Raw genomic sequence first — 21589 nt, 5'->3', positions numbered from 1 at the left:
CATGAAGAACTGGTTGGTGACCTGCTACGGCACTTGGATGTGCACAAGTCGATGGGGCCAGATGGGATCCACCCGAGGGTACTGAGAGAACTGGCAGAGGAGCTGGCCAAGCCACTGTCCATCATTTATCAACAGTCCTGGCTATGGGGGGAGGTCCCAGTTGACTGGCGGCTAGCAAATGTGACGCCCATCTACAAGAAGGGCCGGAGGGCAGACCGGGGAAACTACAGGCCTGTCAGTTTGACCTCAGTGCCAGGGAAGCTCATGGAGCAGATCCTCCTGAGAGTCATCACGCAGCACTTGCAGGGCAAGCAGGCGATCAGGCCCAGTCAGCATGGGTTTATGAAAGGCAGATCCTGCTTGACGAACCTGATCTCCTTCTATGACAAAGTGACGTGCTGGGTGGACGAGGGAAAGGCTGTGGATGTGGTCTACCTTGACTTCTGCAAGGCTTTTGACACCGTCTCCCACAGCATTCTCCTCAAGGAACTGGCTGCTCTTGGCTTGGACTGGCGCACGCTTCGTTGGGTTAGAAACTGGCTGGATAGCCGGGCCCAAAGAGTCGTGGTGAATGGAACCAAGTCCAGTTGGAGGCCAGTCACTAGTGGCGTCCCCCAGGGCTCAGTGCTGGGGCCGGTCCTCTTTAATATCTTCATCGATGATCTGGACGAGGGCATTGAGTGCACCCTCAGTAAGTTTGCAGATGACACCAAGTTAGGTGCGTGTGTCGACCTGCTTGAAGGTAGGAAGGCTCTGCAGGAGGATCTGGATAGGCTGCACCGATGGGCTGAAGTCAACTGCATGAAGTTCAACAAGGCCAAGTGCCGGGTCCTGCACCTGGGGCGCAATAACCCCAAGCAGAGCTACAGGCTGGGAGAGGAATGGTTGGAGAGCTGCCAGGCAGAGAAGGACCTGGGAGTGATGGTGGATAGTTGGCTGAACATGAGCCAGCAGTGTGCTCAGGTGGCCAAGAAGGCCAATGGCATCCTGGCCAGTGTGGCCAGCAGGGCGAGGGAGGTGATCGTCCCCCTGTACTCAGCTCTGGTGAGGCCGCACCTCGAGTACTGTGTTCAGTTTTGGGCCCCTCACTACAAGAAGGACATCGAGGTGCTTGAGCGAGTCCAGAGAAGGGCGACGAAGCTGGTGAGGGGCCTGGAGAACAAGTCCTACAAGGAGCGGCTGAGGGAGCTGGGTTTGTTCAGCCTGGAGAAAAGGAGGCTCAGGGGCGACCTTATTGCTCTTTACCTTAAAGGAGGCTGTAGTGAGGTGGGGGTTGGTCTGTTCTCCCACGTGCCTGGTGACAGGACGAGGGGGAATGGGCTTAAGTTGCGCCAGGGGAGTTTTAGGTTGGATCTTAGGAAGAACTTCTTTACTGAAAGGGTTGTGAGGCATTGGAACAGGCTGCCCAGGGAAGTGGTGGAGTCACCATCCCTGGAAGTCTTTAAAAGACGTTTAGATGTAGAGCTTAGGGATATGGTTTAGTGGGGACTGCTAGCGTTAGGTCAGAGGTTGGACTCGATGATCTTGAGGTCTCTTCCAACCTAGAAATTCTGTGATTCTGTGATTCTGTGAGATACATACACATAGTCTTGGAGTACCAGAGTGACATTCACTTCTAAAGGTATGCGGTAATAAATGATACCTTATTAATTTTGTGCTACATCATTTCTGTGGCATACTGTATTGCCATTTAATCATTTGCCATGATTAAAAACTGACTCTGGTTTTAAAATAATTGAAATAATATATCTATATATTAGGTCTTCTGCTTTCTGATACTTCAACTTAAATTTGATTTTATTTTTAAGGTGCTCCTTGCAATCACTGTGTTTGGGAAAATATTCATAGAATCCATCTCACTGAACTGTTTGAACACATAACATAGTATTTCTTGTAAGAAAACATGAGAGTTGACAACAGAAAAGATTCAAGTTCACCAGGGTATACTGAATTCTAAGTAACAATAAACAAAACCTTGCAAGACTTAATGTTGAAAAAAATACAGAATATGACTCGTGCAATGTGTGGGAAGGAACACAAATTACAAGCATGTGTAATCTGATTGTTTCTTTTAATCAATCTGAAGACATGGGGAAAGTAACTATTAATGTCTGATGACTTTAATCACTTATCAGAAACAATGCCTACCTTTCTGCATTTTTCTCAGTTTTCTAATTGCTCTGAGTGGAAGCAGACTGAGATGATACACCTTTTAAAATAAAGAAGTACTTGTATAAATTAGTGTAGCCATTATTCAGGCAATAATTTGTTTATTCAATGAGATAATAGCTTTTGGATTGCAGTGTGCTACCTTGTAGCTGTAGCTGTGCCAGCTTCCTTTAACTTCCTATTGTTTCCCCTTGCCCTTGCCATTTACATTTTTCTTGCCCTTTCCCTTTTTCTTCCCTATTTCTTTCCTCTTCCTTTTTTCCTTTCCTTATCCTTTTCCCTTCCCCTTCCCTTTCCCTTTTACTTTCCCTCCCCTATTTATACTTGATGTATATAAGAAATTGCATTTAACCCACCAAATAGGCAACATCAAATGCAGGTATCAAAATATTCTGTTTTCTTTTTTGTTGTTGTTGTTTTGTTTGTTTGTTTGTTTGTTTGGTTTGTTTGTTTGTTTGTTTAACAGAAGGATGGAGAAAAAAATCATAAAGTCCGACTGGCAGTTGGAAACGGAGTAAGAAATGATGTGTGGAGAGAATTTTTAGACAGATTTGGTGCCATTAAGATCTGTGAGTTTTATGGTGCTACTGAAGGAAACATTTGTTTCATGAACCACACAGGAAAAATTGGATCTGTTGGACGCACCAATTACTTTTATAAGGTGACTATTTATATTTTACTTTGTAAAAGGGTGTGCTGAAGGTCAATGTGTTTCTCAGTTTGACCATAAGGCATGGGGCTACAGTCGTAAGTATAAGGTAAATTTTCTAACTTAGTTGTTGCAAGTTTAATTGATTGCCTATAAAACATCAGCTGCCAAAGTCTCGTTTTGTATTTCAGCAACTTTGATGAAGTTATATGTTTTGGGGAAGAGCAGTACTTGTAACTTATATCATACATGCTCTCTTCTCCTTCACCTGTCCAGTTAAATGAAGACAAATTGTGTGATGGGTCAGCTTATCAAGTGGTATGTCCACATACATACCTAAAAGTATTTCACCAAAACTTCACAGATTTTGCCCTTAGAGTGCTATTAATACCACACTTAAACAACTAGAGAGAACAGTAAATAATACATGTCCCAGTCTCAAACTTTAGCTAATAACATGTAAAATTACTTTGCAATGGTTTCTAAAAAGGAGACTAGGTATGTTATGTTATGTTGCTATTTATGTCAATTTTTACTCAAAATAAAATAGGACTACACACGTTGCCTAGAATTTACAAAAGTAACTCAGATACCTATCTGTGTGTACAAATCCTCCTGACTGAAGTGGCATTTGTACTTCAAAGGAAAACTAACAGTAAAATATCCATACCAATCTATTTTCACTATGATGTAAAAATATTGTTTTGAAACACATCTGTGTGAGGTGACTTTGGATGAAGTGGAAATATGTTTGTAGACAGCTAATGTCCCAGGTTTCATGATCTCAATACATCATCATCACATAGACTACTTCACAACTCAGGGCCCAGAGAAATTCCCAGATCTTCTCTTCAGGGATTGGAACCAATCAGCCTATGTTTTGCCTTCAGACTCTGTAGCGGGCAACTTGGAAACATTCAGAAAGAGACCATAAGAGCTGCAGTGTTTTTCAGAAACCATTGAGAGCTCAGGAATTAAAGCAAATTTACTCTGCTGATTTTGTGTGTTGTATATCATTGATACTTTGTAATTTGCACGGTGGATATCTGGTGCTGATAGCTGTCTCTAGAAACATACAGATCCACCACAGGATATAAGGAATCTGGAACTTAGGGGAGTAGTAGCTGAATCGGGAGCCTCAGAGCTCATGTTACATTTTCTTTTAGAGGGCTAAATGATCTAATTACTTGTAAACTATTTTTTCCTTCTATCTCAGGAAATGTTACATTTGTTCAGAACTTGAATATGTTTTCAGAATTTTAGAACTGTTGACAGATTTTTGTCAGAAGTCACTAATCTTCTGGACTAAGTTACAGCAGAAAAAGGATTATACTTGAAATTACCTATTTATTGGCTTTTCTCTACTTTTAGACAAGTAGTAGTTTGTACTTTTTGCATGCATTAATATTGGCATGTCATATATCAATAAAATTTGTTTTATGCATTCCCAAAAGGCAGATTAGTATTTGGGGCTTTTATTTATTTATTTATTTATTTATTTATTTCACATGAAACATGATGCTTGTTCTTCTTCAATGACTGGATTTACTATTTAAGATAGTTGCTGCAGATTAGGAGAAAAAATAGCTCATGCAAACTGCAATTAAAAAAAAAAAAATGCAGTTGTAACTAACTACTTGATTTCACTAGACATCTTTTCTATAATTTATATGCTTTTTCAAGTTCAAACTGCTGCAGTCCGTGGAAACATCAGTATAGTCTGCTAAGATAATTATGGATTGTCCCCTTGCTTACTCAGTATGAATATGGAAAGACAATAAGGGATTTTATAAACCGGAAAAAGCCATTCATAGCATTTGTCTTGGCTTGAAATCAATTTATGTTCTGTCTTTTTTACTCTGTTTTCCTTAGAAATACATCTACAGTGAGTCTTCAGTTATTTCTTTAGTTTCTGTCATCAGGAACGTAGCTAAAGCACATTATTTGTGAGCAGGCTCAGTGTTTAGCTACTACCATTGTCCATGCAGGCCTAAGGTATACACCCCTTCCACCAACATACATGAATTTGGCCTTCTGTGTCTGTAGAGAGGAACAAAGTTTGTCACTGAAAATGAGTTTCAGTGTGGAGACAAATTACCTCACCTTGATTACATAGGCATGGTATCTTTAGCTAGGTTTGTGGGTGAATTATATGACCCTCATTATGTGGGAATAGATCTGGCAGAAATATCTTCCAAATTGAGGTGTTCTGAAAGACTTTTCCAAAGCCATATCAGGCACTTTTTCATAAGTACTCTGTTTTGATTGAGAACATATATGGTTGCATGATGTACCTGATCTTTCTCTCAAATAATTTATGTCAGCAGAACAAAATGACACATTAATATTTTTGTATTACACTACTTAGATGTGTCAAATTATTTTTTTTCCAGGCTGTTAACTGATGGGACTTTGCTCTTTTTGCCTGTGTAGTCACTCTGGAATGACAGCTCCTTCAGTCTGCTTTGTGACACTTTCTAGTTTGCAGGAGCAGCTAGCTCCCCCATATGCTGAAGCAAAGTAGTGTTGACATGAACAAACGTTTATGTATCTGTTTGGATTGTGTAAGGAGTTGCAGAAAAGAAAAATCAAAACGAGGTCAAGAGAGAGAATGAGTGGTGAAAACATGAGACATACTTTTTGTGGTTTTCATATATTAAAAAATAATAATAATAAAGTCTGGGGACCTACTTTTATATGTGTTTTTCATTATTCTGCAACTGAGTATTGTGACACAAACTCACACTGTGTTTTAATGCCATATCTAAGTTTTGACTTATTTAAGGCTTTTGCTGTTTTTAAATATGTTTTACAGGTTGTAGGTTATTAGACAATGCATTCTGCAGTGTAGCTGTTGTGTTTGTTTTACTTCAGTCTGCATGATATCCACTGGACATCTAGCGATATGTAAACAAGAGCAGCTCTATTTCTGATTCTCTGACCTTTGAATGATATGAAGTTCAAAAGTGAGACTGTCTTATGCTGGAAAGCAGAGAATGGCACAAAGAAGGCACATCTTTCTAGTTACTAAATTATTTTGTTTCTGCAAAGAAATCATGCTACGTTTGAAATCTTACCCTCTTGACATATAGGACGGTATGATGAGATATCCTTAGACATATATTCTGTGAATTTCCAACACACCTCTTTCTTAATCTGGGAACAGAAAGAAAGAAAATTGAAAAAGGGGAGAAGAGATTTGTGTGACTGTACATGTGATAACAGCAAAGGAATAAATATACTCTCTATTGGCATAGTTACACAGTCAGAATGAAGTGATACATACATACAAAAAGCAAAAGTATAGTTGGAATAACAGCAGGTAGGTTTGAAATGTTTGAAATATAATACTTTTAGTGGGGAAAAACTAATAGAAATACGATGTCATTTCTTTTGTGCCTAATGTCCATCATTTATCAACAGTCCTGGCTATGGGGGGAGGTCCCAGTTGACTGGCGGCTAGCAAATGTGACGCCCATCTACAAGAAGGGCCGGAGGGCAGACCGGGGAAACTACAGGCCTGTCAGTTTGACCTCAGTGCCAGGGAAGCTCATGGAGCAGATCCTCCTGAGAGTCATCACGCAGCACTTGCAGGGCAAGCAGGCGATCAGGCCCAGTCAGCATGGGTTTATGAAAGGCAGATCCTGCTTGACGAACCTGATCTCCTTCTATGACAAAGTGACGTGCTGGGTGGACGAGGGAAAGGCTGTGGATGTGGTCTACCTTGACTTCTGCAAGGCTTTTGACACCGTCTCCCACAGCATTCTCCTCAAGGAACTGGCTGCTCTTGGCTTGGACTGGCGCACGCTTCGTTGGGTTAGAAACTGGCTGGATAGCCGGGCCCAAAGAGTCGTGGTGAATGGAACCAAGTCCAGTTGGAGGCCAGTCACTAGTGGCGTCCCCCAGGGCTCAGTGCTGGGGCCGGTCCTCTTTAATATCTTCATCGATGATCTGGACGAGGGCATTGAGTGCACCCTCAGTAAGTTTGCAGATGACACCAAGTTAGGTGCGTGTGTCGATCTGCTTGAAGGTAGGAAGGCTCTGCAGGAGGATCTGGATAGGCTGCACCGATGGGCTGAGGTCAACTGCATGAAGTTCAACAAGGCCAAGTGCTGGGTCCTGCACCTGGGGTGCAATAACCCCAAGCAGAGCTACAGGCTGGGAGAGGAATGGTTGGAGAGCTGCCAGGCAGAGAAGGACCTGGGAGTGATGGTGGATAGTTGGCTGAATATGAGCCAGCAGTGTGCTCAGGTGGCCAAGAAGGCCAACAGCATCCTGGCTTGTATCAGGAACAGTGTGACCAGCAGGGCTAGGGAGGTGATCGTCCCCCTGTACTCAGCTCTGGTGAGGCCGCACCTCGAGTACTGTGTTCAGTTTTGGGCCCCTCACTACAAGAAGGACATCGAGGTGCTTGAGCGGGTGCAGAGAAAGGCGACGAAGCTGGTGAGGGGCCTGGAGAACAAGTCCTACGAGGAGCGGCTGAGGGAGCTGGGCTTGTTCAGCCTGGAGAAAAGGAGGCTCAGGGGCGACCTTATCGCTCTCTATAGGTACCTCAAGGGAGGCTGTAGCGAGGTGGGGGTTGGTCTGTTCTCCCACGTGCCTGGTGACAGGACGAGGGGGAATGGGCTTAAGTTGCGCCAGGGGAGTTTTAGGTTGGATCTTAGGAAGAACTTCTTTACTGAAAGGGTTGTGAGGCATTGGAACAGGCTGCCCAGGGAAGTGGTGGAGTCACCATCCCTGGAAGTCTTTAAAAGACGTTTAGATGTAGAGCTTAGGGATATGGTTTAGTGGGGACTGCTAGCGCTAGGTCAGAGGTTGGACTCGATGATCTTGAGGTCTCTTCCAACCTAGAAATTCTGTGATTCTGTGATTCTGTAATGGCAATAAAGGCACAGTTTCCAAAGGTGAAGTGCTGACAAAGGTTACATCTGTAAAAAAAAAAAAAAAAAAAAAAAAAAAAAAGCCCTCAGAATGAGAAAAAATTTTGTAATTTTTCATGAATGGTGGAGCAGTTGCCAGACATCCAAGAAGTGACTGTGTGTGAGATGTTAACTCAAGGCACTGCTCTTGTTTGCACCTGTTTGTCACATAGTACTCTTTATGTAAGAGGAATTGATTCATGTGCTTGAAAGCATCACTGTGGTATATCAATAAACCCTTAAATGTGGATATTCATAATGTTCATATAGACTTAGTGAAAAGAATAGTAGAATCATTTGACTAGCTTTTTAGATGATAGCTCTTGAAATATTTTACAAAGCAGATTATGTAGATTAGCATAGTAGTATAATAAATTGCTGTCTGAAGTTTATACCCGACATATATCTGTATGCTAACATTTATGATTAATTTTATTATGACATTATCATAATACATTAAATTTATTATGAAATCAATTATGTATATACATATAAATATTTATTTTTTTTTTGAAAAAGACTCTCAGTAACATCTATCAAATAAGTATGTAAATGTCTGTCTTCCACTGAAATATATTCTGTGTGACAGCAGAGAATATTCAATGGGGGAATAGAACTGATGAGATACAAGAAAGCTTATAATAAGGCCTAAAAATAATCCATGGCAAGAATACCTGAAAGAACAGCATACAAAATATGTATTCAAATTTTTATTTATATTTTTTCATTATTTTAAGCATAAGTATTGCAACAATTACAGGAATCTAAACCTTTCTTACTCAAAATTGTATGCATCAAAATCAGCTGTGAGCTGAAAAACATTTAAGTCATATTTGATGGAAAATGTAAATTGGTAACATTCATAGAATCATTGAATGGCTTGGATTTGAAAAGATCTTAAAGATCACCTATTTCCAGTCTCCCTGTCATGGGCAGGTACATTTCCCATGAGACCAGGTTGCCCGAAACCCCACCCAGCCTGGCCTTGAATACCTCCAGGGATGGGGCATCCACAGCTTCTCTGGGCAACCTGTGCCAGTGCCTCACCACCCTCGGAGTGAAGGATTTCTTCCTTATATTTCTTCCTCATCTAAATCTCTCTTTTTTTTGGTTTAAAGCCATTACCCCTTGTCCTATCACTCCATTCCCTGACAAAGACTCCCTCCCCAGCTCTCCTGTAGGCCCCTTCTAGGTACAGGAAGACTGCTATAAGGTCTTCCTGGAGCCCCCTATACTCCAGGCTGAACAAGCCCAATTCTCTCAGTCTGTCTTTGTGGGAGAGGTGCTCCAGCCCCTTGATCTTTGTGGCCCTCCTCTGAACTTGTTCTAATACATCCATATGTCATTTCAGCATATAAAACATCTTATGTAAAACAGCAACACAGAATTAGTACTATGCACTTTTTTTTTTTTTCCATAGAAGCCATAGAAGCAAATGGCAGAAGATATCATTTTTAGTTTAAAAGCTGTTTAACCAAGTCTTAAGACCCTGTGAAACTGTATTCATGGACAAGACATTGATATGTGTTTGTGCAAGCACTGGAAGCTCTTAAGTTCATTGGTCAATGGACAGGAATGTGTATCATATTAACTAAAAATTAGTGTTGGTTCTGCTCTTTTGACTAGTTTTGATCTAAGATAATCTAAGGTACTTTAAGTGTATTCCAAATTATCTTACTTGTGGTGGAATATATGATGATTCTGTTAATATCAAGCTTAGCTTTAATATTTTTTTTATTGTCATTCAGTATAAGTTGAAACTAGGAATATCAAAGCTAGTTTTGAAACATTTAACAACTTAAACTTTCTTTCTTTCTTTCTTTCTTTCTTTCTTTCTTTCTTTCTTTCTTTCTTTCTTTCTTTCTTTCTTTCTTTTTTTTTTATAATATATAGGGTTTTGCAATGCTGTTGTTAAATAACATCCAAATTGCACAGTAATAGACAGTAATGTTGCAGTTTAACTCACTTTAAGTTTCAACTAAGTAAATGGTGCTCTTTTTTCTTTTGATGCATTTACGTGGTGCTTTAGGGAACAAAATACACATTAAAATTATGAATGCTGCATGCACTACTGTGTGAAAATAATATGGTAATGCTTCAGCAGTTCAGACTCTCTTTTCCAATAAATTTTAAATGGGATAAAACAAATGTAGACCAGTACTAAATGCTTTGCTCTGGAGCTTTCATTTTCTATTATTTAATATGGAAAGAAAGCTGTTTGCATAAAGACAGCAGTTTGAACAGAAAGTATATTGGCATATGCTTTCATTGTGCATGTCTAATGCAATACATGTTGTTTTCTCCTTTTAATCAAGTATTTGCATGACTTATTTCAAAGACCTAACTAGGCATAGATAGGCATAGATAATATGTCAAAGCTTCAAGCAGTAAAAGATATATGGAGTGACATAAATAGTAAGAGTCACATCAGTCTTAGATGATCTCAAATACTGAATTAAAGCTATTGACTATTTCAAACAACTTAAAATAATACATCATTCAGACTAATATGTTGACAAAACATATCTACTGAGCTCTGAAGGAGTAAATGGATGAAAACGGAACTGAGCAGGGCAAAATGCTATTCTGATCAAATACAAAAATATCAGAATAACGTTTCATATTATAGAAGTAGTAAATATCATTGTTTAGAAAAAAAGGGGGGGAATAGGGGGGTGGGAGGTGTTAAATGTAGAAATCCAAAGCAAATTCTCCAAGGGAAAAAACAAAACAAAACAAACAAACAACAACAACAGCAAAAAACCCTTCTGTTTACTGTTCATTATGAATACCTCTCATGTGGCTTGTCAAGAGTAAAACAGTTATTTTCTAATTAAGGTAGACCCTTTAGCTCTCAAATTCTTGTCTTTGATAAACACTATAGAATGTTGTTATAAAGAAAAATTTCCTATGACTTTATTAAAAAAGTGTCCAACTCTTAGATCATGACTTGATTTTGCGCAGTACACTTCAACCTTGTTCATTTGGTCAACTGTTTAAAATATCTTTTGATTTAGATTTAGGTTACAATACAATGGTCAGTTTTGAAAAGTGAAACATTTTTTTTCTAAAGGAGGCTGAAACTGTGTGCTTAATGTTTGATTCAAGCCCCTATTTATTTGGACTTCTTGAAAACAAAATGATGTTATATAGGTACAAAGACATTTCAAGTTAGAATAAAATCATTGTACAACTTGTGTAAACTAGGTGCAGAAAAGCAAAGGGTTTTATGCTTTGGCACTTTATCCATTACTTCAGTCACTTTCATAACAACATCCTTCAATTACATTATATTTCTTTATAGTGAAAAGTGCAGGTTTTTTTAATTATTTTCTCTGCTTGTCAGGATTTTTGTGGGAAAAGATATTATATATCTTTGGTTTGACTAACATTAAATAGATTAAATACATTGTTAAATAAATTGCCTATATACTTCTTTATGAAAACAGAAATTAGAAGACTCCCAAGCTGGACAAATTAAAGCCTTAGGATAATAACCACAACAACAGTGGTCCATGTGGTATCAAGTCTATCGCTCTAGTCTAATTTAGATTTATATCACAGTAGAAAAAGAAGCTGCAGTAAGAGTCAGACCCTGCATATCTAGTATGAAAAATATCATGATTTGTAGTGTTGATAAGAATATCTTGCCTTCAGCTTACTCAGAGTCATATTCTCTGTGATACTTATGAGAGGAAGGTTGGTTGTAAAATAAAAGTAGATCAGTTAGATTACCAGTGTTAGGACGCATGGGTTTACAGTATTTCCAAGAAATGCAGAACTGATACTGACATAACTATGGCACATCTACAGCTACATAACTTTGTAAAACGACATAGGAGTACGTATCTTTCTGCTGATGCTTGTGGTAGGACTTTTCAGAGGGAAGAACTGAGGCTAGTTAGGCAATAAAGCCCAGTAGGAAGCAAGTTTCTGTTTGTAAGGATATGTAGTCCTGTGCTTTCCCATTTGTTTTAGGCACCAGAATATCCCTATATAAAAATATACTTTTCATATCAGCCACCATTAAATGTCAGTTCAAATCTCCGATATGCTTCTATTATCCTGAGTCAGTAAGCTGTTCCACTGATATGTGCACCCCACAACTACTTTATAAGAAAATGAACAAAATCAAAATTCTGTGTTCACGAAGTATTTTTGAAAGTTACAGATTATATAAACATTCTGATGTTACTTCCCTCCAGGAAATGGTGTAAGTTTACACACACAAGGTTTAAATGAAATGCACTCTTCTTTTAGATGTCCAAGACTAAAGGTTTTTTTTGCTTATATCTGCTGCCACCAGATGTCACTGTGTAGATGAATAACTGATGACACTTTTTCCCCTTTTTAGCTTTTTTTTCCATTTGATTTAATCAAGTATGACTTCCAAAAAGATGAACCAATTAGAAATAAGCATGGTTGGTGTGAGAAAGTTAATAAAGGTAAGCATGTTTTACAGTAGAATACAATGGTCTTTTGATTGCAATACAAATACTTCAAAGATTATTTTTTTAATTGCTATTGTATTACTGTAGTATGCCAACATAAACTATTATTGTTTGCTCTGAAAAAAGCAATATGATTTTTGATATAAGACAGAACATTATTAAGCACAGCAGTGCTGACACCAAAAGAATTTAGGAGATACTTGGATATGTTCACAGAGAGCAATGTATAAAAGTGACAATATGGTATTATCACTGAATATGTAAGTAATGTGATCTGTATTTTTTAAAGGAGGTTAACAAACTGAGATGATTGCCTAAGAGATCTACAAGAAAGTCTGTTGAATTAGAGCAAATGCTTTTTGGAGATTAACTGCTGTGGATAAAGTGTTCCTGTACTTTGTTTATCAAATATATACATATGTAAGAGGTTGCTTGATTATAACTGTCTTCAAAAGACTTATTAGATATCTAGTTTTTCTTTATTGTACCTATTTTCAAAGTGTTTATCAGATACTAAAGCATCCCTATTGTACTGTGGGAAGATAACAGCTGTAATTAATGCCTGGAAGCTGAAGTGAGAAAAACTCATATTTAAAGATCAGGCAAACTGCTTTAACAGGGAGCTGAGGCAGATTTTTCAAAGGAGTTTGGATTCTGTAGCACATCTTAATCAAACATGGGCAGTTCCAGGAAAATATGGTTCCCAAAAGGTGTAAGTGACGTAACTTCAGATATATTTTTATTTTACATATTTTTATCGTTGTAATTCTTTTATTTGATAAAGTAATGCAACACTTAAGTTTTGTTGTTCAGAACATGCTTCCAAAACTGTTAGGAGTTCATACTATTCCACTTTCAGGAAACTAATCCTGTGATATATGACATGCATAACAGGATCATCCTATTCCCATATCTCTGTTGTTTGTTTTTTTGTTTGTTTGTTTGTTTGTTTGCTTGTTTTAGTTTGTTCTGATTGTTTGTTTTTAGGAAAAAATATATTAAAACATTGATATTTTCCTCTGCAAAGAAAGCAACAATGTTTTATCACATTAATGAAAATTCGTCAGAAGTGTCCTCAGAATTTCTGAAGTTCTGAGATTAAATAAGGATTTACTCTCTTGGTTGAACACCTGCTTCTTTAGAAACCCTAGCTTTTTAATTCAGTAGGAAAGTGCTGAAGTTGAGACTCATCACTAAAAACTCGGTAAGGTGTGGGAGGTGGGACATAATATTCACTTGGAGTGAGTGCTTTCAGAAGATAAAGTTACTGTGACTAAACTCACAGTTGAGGGATGAGAACTGTTTAGTCATCAAGAAGAAATACAAAATACTGGGAATTTAAGTGGAGAATATTGTACTGTGTCTTTACGGTCACTTTGCTACATGAATTGCAAAGCAGGTAAGCTTTTATTATTTGGCCTTATGTACTGGACCTTGACAAATTTGGGTCCTGGTCTTGTAAATATCACATGTAGCAAACAAACACTAATGTGCAGTACAGGAATTGTGTATCATAGGTTCATTTCAATTCATTTCAATTTCTCTATATAGGTGAGGCTGGTCTTCTCATTTCCAAAGTGAATGCAAAGAACCCCTTCTTTGGTTATGCTGGCAATAAGAGACATACAGAAAAGAAATTACTCAGTGAAGTATTTAAGAAGGGAGATCTTTATTTTAATACTGGAGATCTAATGGTTCAAGACCATGAGAACTTCCTGTATTTTTGGGACAGAATTGGAGATACCTTCAGGTATAATCATTGTCTCTTTTTACATTTTTTTTATTCATTAAAAAACATACATGCAGGGTAGAATAATACTTGTTCTATTTGTTTTCAGCAGGAAGTGTTCAGTTTATAACTACTGTGATGTAGTATATAATGATTTTGAAGTGGATGATAGGAGCTTAATTTAGTAAAAAGTGCTCCTGCAGAGCTGGATAAATCATTTCCAGAAGGTTTTGTGGGAAGTCCAGGTCTTTGAACAATATTTCCACTGATCATACTGAACAATGATAGTTTTGGTTTGGGTAAGGAGAAGTGGATACTGAAATAGAGAAAATTATATCAATACTGAAGACTGGTCACATCTGATATATTTTGACATACATCAAAATTTTGCAAACCATTAAATCAGATTATGATAAATTTTAATTGTGCTTTATAGTGATAGATATATCCAGTAGCACTTTTAATTACAAGTGCTAGTTATGTTTACATAACTTTATGTAATAACTTTAGTTAAAGTAATAACTTTAGTTTACAAGTGCTGGTTATCAGACCAATATACCGAGATGACTAGCAGGAACACATTTGAGGTTTTTAATAGCCTAAATTGAATGGAAGTCTTACTAAAGGTAATGTTTTTTAAAGAGTAGATGACCATATGTTTTCATGGTATTAAATTATTTTTTTCATGTTTTAGATGGAAAGGGGAGAATGTTGCAACAACAGAAGTTTCTGATGTCATCGTAATGTTGGACTTCATACAAGAAGCAAATGTGTATGGTGTATCGGTGCCAGGTAAAGAAAGCTTCAGTTTTATGTTTTTCTTCCCGTAGGTTTATTTGTTAACTCTCATAACTTTTTTATTTCATGTTATAAGTCTATGAATCATTTCCCATTGAGTCATCTGCTTAATACCTAGTTAAAATCTGTACGTAGATGAAGAAAATACCAACTGTTCATGAATGAGCCAGTGAATCATGTATTTTTATCTGCATGCAATGTTGTGTACTATTGAAAAATTATCTATCTTTCATGAATCTGTGATAGCTACATAACCTAAATAAAAGTTTCAAGCTTTATTAAATATACAGCCATGGAAAATCCACACTTTAATGTGTCAGACAATAATCACATCAACAAGGTAAGAATTAAAGTTACTTGAAAGTATATGAATAAAGGCTACTATTTTATTTCACTTTTAACTTAGCCTAATAACCATCTAAAACAGGAATATTATAAAACTAAAGACAGGGCAAGAAACAAATGGATAGAAAAATAAATTATTAATACATAAAATAATGTATTTTTTTCAGTAATATTTTTAAGCTTAATTTCATGAGATTAGTTGGGCCTGATCCCCATTATTGCTAAAGGCTTTTAAAAATATGTTCTAGGTGAGGCCGGGAGGGAGATGACTTCCTTCATAGTAACCTTTAAGGTTCTGTGCTTTGCATTTGTGGATAATACACCAATGCTTGGCTATTGCTGAACAAAGCTTACACAGTGTCAAGATTTTCTCTCTACAGTGTGTATGCAGTGTTGGGCAGGAGGCTAGGAGGAAATGTAGATAGGGCAGCTGACCCAAACTAACCAAAAGGATATTCCACATCATATGATGCCATGCTCAGTAATAAAAGTTTAGGGAAATGAAGAAGAGGGGGGACATTTTTGTTTATGGCATTTGCCTTCCCAAGCAACCATTGCCCAGGCTGAGCCGTTGTTTTCCATTAAGTGCCTGGATATTTGCCTACCAGTGGAAAGTAGTGAATGAATTCTGCTTTTTGCTTTGCTAGTGTACACATTTTGCTTTCCCTTTTAAACTGCCATGAGTTTTCTCACCTTCTTTCTATTTTCCATATTCTGTGAGAGAAGGAAAATGAGTGAGAGGCTAGGTGGATGTTTAGCCCTTGGCCAAGGTGAACCCACTACATAATGTTTAAAATGTTTAAAATGTGGAAAAGTAATGTGGTAAGTGTTTAAAATGTGGAAAAAAATGTGGTGTTTAAAATGTGGAAAAGGTGTCACTTGCCACTACTTTAAAGCCACAAAACAAGAAAAATCAAAATGAAGAAGACTGATTGAAAATCAGGATTAAAAATATGAGAGCATACATTTGTTTGCTGATTCTTACCTGTATGAAGAAATAGCTGAATCAGTTCATAGAGCTGTCATGATGTACATGAGCTGTACTTAATACGTATGCAAATCAATTTCCTTATAGAAGCTATTGCATTAGAAAAAAAAAAGGGGGGGGGGAGGATAGAAAGGAGAAAAAAGGTTGGCTGTTATTAATATCAGATGGTTAAAATGTGAAATTGTTTTTGATTGCCGGTTTATTGTTTTTATTATCTACTTGTTTTGTTTGTTTGTTTGTTTTTGTTTTTTTGTTTTTCTTCCCCAACAGTGATGCCTGCATTTCCCACAAACCAGTTAGGACTTTTAATCTCTCTCTGTTGTCAACATTCATATCCACAGTTTTGAGGGAACATACTTGCAAGAGAGAAAGGCCAAAATTGAAGCGAACATATAATTGGTAATCCATGAAATCACCTCAGCACTCTTTTTGAGAGAGAGAGAGGTTTTTGTTATTTATCCTCAGATATTGATTAATATTGAGTATGGTACTCCATGACAGTACCCTATTTAGTCTTACTTGCCCAACTCATTTGCAGCATTATTGTTTAACTGATCACTCGAACAATCTCCAAAAGTATGTCATACTATATAAAATCTACATGCAATCTTTTTGTTTTACTGAAACTCAGAAGATGATATATTATTCGTGTAGTTCTTTTTTGTATCGCTCTTCACAAAAAATTAACTTTATTCATGTTTGAAAATTCTCATTTTACTTCCTTTTCCACAGATCATGAAGGAAAAGCAGGAATGGCCTCTCTCATTTTAAAGCAGAATAAATCATTGGACTTAGAGCAAATGTATAAGCAAGTGGTGACCTATCTACCTAGTTATGCCCGTCCTCTTTTTTTAAGAGTCCAGGTAAGCTGCATTACTGCACTGTGCATACAAACATCTATGTCATTTCAATACAGAGATAGTTGAATGAATAACAGAAATAAAGTGCTTGCAAATATATCACTTAATTTAATTTTAGAAATGGCACTATTTGTTGTCTCCATTTACGGTATTTTGGGTAGAGGAATTACACAAAAAGATAATAAAATTTGCAGATTATGTTAAAATGGGAGGAATTGTATAAACCAGTAAGAATGGATACCATACAAAAGGATTTAAGGAGATCAGAAGCAAGAACATGGAAGAACAAAAGGTTCAGATTAGTAAAATGTAAACCGTTGCATCTAAAATCTAAATCTATTTTATTTATCTATTTATTTATTTATTATATATCTATTTATTTCATAATCTAAAATCTATTTTATTTGATGGAAACAAGAGAATAGAAAAGTAAAGGTAGAGCAGGAGACATATTGATAGTGCAAATGAGACAAATGAGATGTTATTTGCTGTGTAATGTAGTGACAAAAAACACAAAAGAATTTGAAAAGGTGCCATATTTACTGGGCCTAAATTAAAAATGTTTATTATTACTGTCACCACCGTAACCATCAGAGTGCCTAGCATGCCTAATTGTATACTAGTGCTTTGCTGTGGTAACTTGTCCAGTTTGCAGAAAAAAAGTGTCCCTTTGCCAAAGAATTGAAAATTTAAATGTGATTACAATAGGCTATATATGGATAGGAAAAAAGATAGGGAGAGTATAGAAAACACACAGTATGGATCGCTGTGATAAGTGAAGCTTATGAGCATCTTCATTTGTGATAAGTGTTTTGGGAACACCATGACAAAGGCAAACAGCAAAAAGATGGTTATGAAGAAAGTCTTCTTTGTCCAAAGGGAAGCTGAAAAACAAAATCATTGAAAAAAGAACATAGGTTATGGGAGTTGGTTCTCTGGGTCAGTCAGAGATTGAATACTGATTAGAATAAAGGGGTAAAAAGGAAGAGACTGTGAAAAACCTTGAAAATGAGAAAAAAATAGTAAGTCTAGAAAGCATTCTGCTATCAATCAGATATTATTTGCACATATATAATATATAAATGTAAAAATAGAATAGAAGACACCAGTAAGTGGAGCTCAGAAGACAGAAGGAGGATAGACATAATGAAGAAACATACTCTCACAAGTCCATGGAGTATGAGAAAGTATGAATAGCAGAATTAATTAATTATGCATTAAGGGTTGATGACAGATCAAGGGAATAAACAGTAACTGTACTAAAATTTCATAAGTAAAATTTCATTAGGAACTTTGTCAAAATTATTTAATGAATTAAGTAGCACAACAGTCAGAGATTTAACTGGCATGATCTAGAGTGGTAGTGGAGGAGTTAAATCCAAGACTGGTGGTAAATCAGTTAAGGTTACTGAAGTTTGAGATGAGAATTAAGTAAATTAGTCACTGCAGAGGATAGTGGTGCCTGTGACACTGGGTTTTGATGGAAGACAGAAAATCCTACTTGTTTTGAATGTAGAAAGAAAATATCTAGTGCTGAACTAAGAACGGAAGAGTAGGAAGATGGAGTGTAGTTACTGGAGAAATTGATGTGCTTGTTTTTCAAGGCAGATGGAAATTTTCTTTTTGATGTGAGAGAAGAAAAAGGAGGTATATGAGGCATGCCTGGAAAAAAAAAAAAATCGGAAACGAGCAGAGTTCTATATTGTTCATAGGGACTGAAAAACAAGATGAAGTTTAGGAAAAAAATTAGAAATACAGAAAAAAAAAATCTCAGTAGAGATGTTTCCTACTACTTTTTCCAAGGGACACAGTGACTCTGAAGAGAAGCTTGAAAACATTATAAAATGTGTAGTAAAAATCCAGCTTTATTTGGACCACAATAATTTTGTGTGATTCTTTCAACCCATTCTTAATGCCAAAATAGTCAAAGACATAGAGAATTTCCTGATTTTTTTTCAGTAAGTAGTTCCTGTTAATAGCATATTTTATTTGTTGAGATTCTTTCTGATGTGTGGATTTATAATGTGTACAAATGAAGATGCTAAGTTGTCTGAGGCATGGTGGGGCTCCACCAAAGGGTTTGATAACATTTGATAACTACACAACAATTCAGAAAGCAAGAGGCTGCAGTGTTTATCCACATGTCAACAGGTGGTGGTCCAGCACAAAAATGCTGGGAAAAACATTGTTTTACAAAGTAATAAGGCCAAACAGATCTTATATTAAGTAAGACTTTTAAAAACAAAAACTTGTTTTCAAATCAAATGTTGTGAGCAAAAGAAAATCAGCTCTTCTACTGAATAATAAATATATTTTTTATCTCTTCTACAGGAAACAATGGAAATGACTGGAACTTTCAAACAACAAAAATTTCGATTAGTGGATGAAGGTTTTAATCCATCTACAGTTACTAATCCTCTTTATTTTTTAGATAATTCTAAGCAAGCATACGTCTTGTTAACCAAAGAAGTACATGAGAGGATCGTATCTGGGCAAATGAAACTTTAATTAACTGTATAGGCTTATAGGCTATTAGGAGACAGTCTGTGTCTTTACATGAGCTACTGTGTTAGGAGCAGTGAAAATAATTACCAATACTTATATGTTATTATCCAGAACAGTATTTTATATACTTTATATTTACTTTCAAGTATGTCTTGTATCTTTCCTCAGTTGATAATTGTTCATTAATCATTTCTACCTCTTGAGATCAATTACAAGTAAATGACCTGTAAAACAAGATTGAAATCTATTTTATCTTCATTTTGGAATATAGATGCAGAGTCTGATAGTTTTTTTTAGTACTAAATTAACATGAATGATATGGGGAATGCGAAATAGTAATAAAAACATCCAACATATAAAAATGTAGTGACAGAAACTGTTATTAGTTCTATATAGACAAAATAAGCCAGTAACATATTTTTAGTGTAATTTACATTTCATATGTACTTACAAATATATGTTTTAGGAAATAAGGCTTGAAAAGGGTTGGAAGAAAACTCTTATGTGGAGGACTTTTCTGATGGAACATAAGATGAAAGATAATGAAATAGAAGAAAGCCCTCCAAACAAAAACAAAACTAGAAAGTTAATACTAACATTATTGCTGGGATTTTTTGTCATAATGCATGCTCTTCCATTTGTTAAACTGGCTCTTTGGAGTATCAGGTTATGAAGACAGACCAAACTTTTGTGTAATGTTTAGCAGCATGTCAAAAGTAGGAAGAAAATCACTCATATAGCACAAAAATAATTCTTAAAGGGCTTTATGTCATACATACTGACTAATAAATAGCCTCCTTACTCTTACTAATGATTGCCAGAAATTGTTCTTTATGGGTATAAAAATAGCAGAAATTTAAAAATTCCTAATAATATATTCTGATGCACTGCTTTGCAAAAGTTTTAAAATAAAATATAAGATTATTTAAACAAATTTTGTACTGTCTCAGTTAAAGTCTGATTGCTTAAAGACTTTTTAAAAGCCTGTTTCAATACATTACTTACACAGTACAAATAATGGGACAATGTCCTCCTCTAATGGATCATGTTGCCAGCTTTGATCAGTGGCCTTAATGGCCAGAAGTATACCAATACTATGGAATACTGCAAGGGGGATTCTGTTCTGTCTTTCTTTGTTTCTTTCTACTTTGTTCATCAAACAATGCATTAGAAATTGTGTCTACTTCTGTTTCTTTGATTATCACTTTCATTGATTTTACTTAAAATCCCAAACCAATGTATGTGAGCCATTTTATAAGACACTGCAAGGAGTTAGGTGATTGGCTAGTGACTGTTCTTGCTTGTTGCTATCTCATGCATATTTCAAGTAGCCAGCTGTAACTTGCTTGGCTGAAGGTCAAGCCCACACAAATTCTATATTCTGTATAGGAGCTCACCCATCATGCTTCAAGCTTTCTCAGACATGGAACCTGACCATATGGGGTGGCTGCCATAAGGGTGACCACATTGGACCATCCACTGTGACCAGAACCCAATACACGAATGTGCATGAACCGGTATTAGAAAAGTGCTGACCACTTAAATAGGAGCAAGCCTCTACCATGTGCTGATGCTCCTCAGCACCTGGTGGTCTCCTTATCTTGGCAGGGCTCCTGTGGCTTCTCCTGCTGTCTGGAGAATTAATAAACTGAATTGCACCTATTGTCTACTGTTTGGATTCTTGCCAACTGTGAACTCCAGGCCTTTTATTCTGCACACAAGAATGCAATAGAAATTATACAAAGACTCTTAACTTGCTTGCTTCTGAATGCTATATTCTTCATGGGACTGCCGGTACAAATAAGCAAGTTTGCAGTTTTGTCATTCACAAGTAAGCAAAACCAAACAATATGTCACCAACATCATGCTTCATGTTAGATATTATTATATGTTAGATGTTATGTGTTAAGCACATAAAGAGGAAAGGAGACAACTGCTAGGTAAGAGTGAAAGGGGTTGCTATGGTCTAGCACTTCCTGAGCAGTTCCACTTTTTGTATCTGCTTCTTTTTGTAGTTCCCCAAATTGCTGTCAACACCAGGAAGATTTTTTTTTTGCTTCTTGTTTTGGTTCGATACAAATATTAATGTTTTGTTCTGAACACAGTTCCACTTTTCTAATCATGGACTGCAAATTTAAGAGTCAAGTATTTACAGTAGAGTTAAATCTAACTTTGC

At 36.6% G+C, this 21589-nt stretch overlaps 1 protein-coding gene across 1 annotated transcript in view; it reads left to right on the top strand.

Moving 5' to 3' along the window:
- LOC311221617 (long-chain fatty acid transport protein 6-like) overlaps positions 1-19416 on the top strand; it is a gene marked incomplete at both ends in the record, with an annotated part of 45238 nt that extends 25822 nt beyond the window's left edge. The window contains 6 exons of the mRNA XM_084305706.1: positions 2636-2830; positions 12092-12182; positions 13740-13938; positions 14612-14709; positions 16781-16911; positions 19240-19416. Coding sequence (XP_084161832.1) covers positions 2636-2830; positions 12092-12182; positions 13740-13938; positions 14612-14709; positions 16781-16911; positions 19240-19416 — 891 coding nt within the window. The remainder of the gene's footprint in view (positions 1-2635; positions 2831-12091; positions 12183-13739; positions 13939-14611; positions 14710-16780; positions 16912-19239) is intronic.
- Positions 19417-21589: the final 2173 nt, after the last annotated feature.

The sequence above is a fragment of the Netta rufina genome, assembly GCF_964035555.1.
Source record: "Netta rufina genome assembly, chromosome: Z".
NCBI classification, from domain to species: Eukaryota; Metazoa; Chordata; class Aves; order Anseriformes; family Anatidae; genus Netta; species Netta rufina.
Note: the sequence above shows the minus strand (reverse complement) of the source record. Positions and strands in the feature narration are given on the sequence as shown.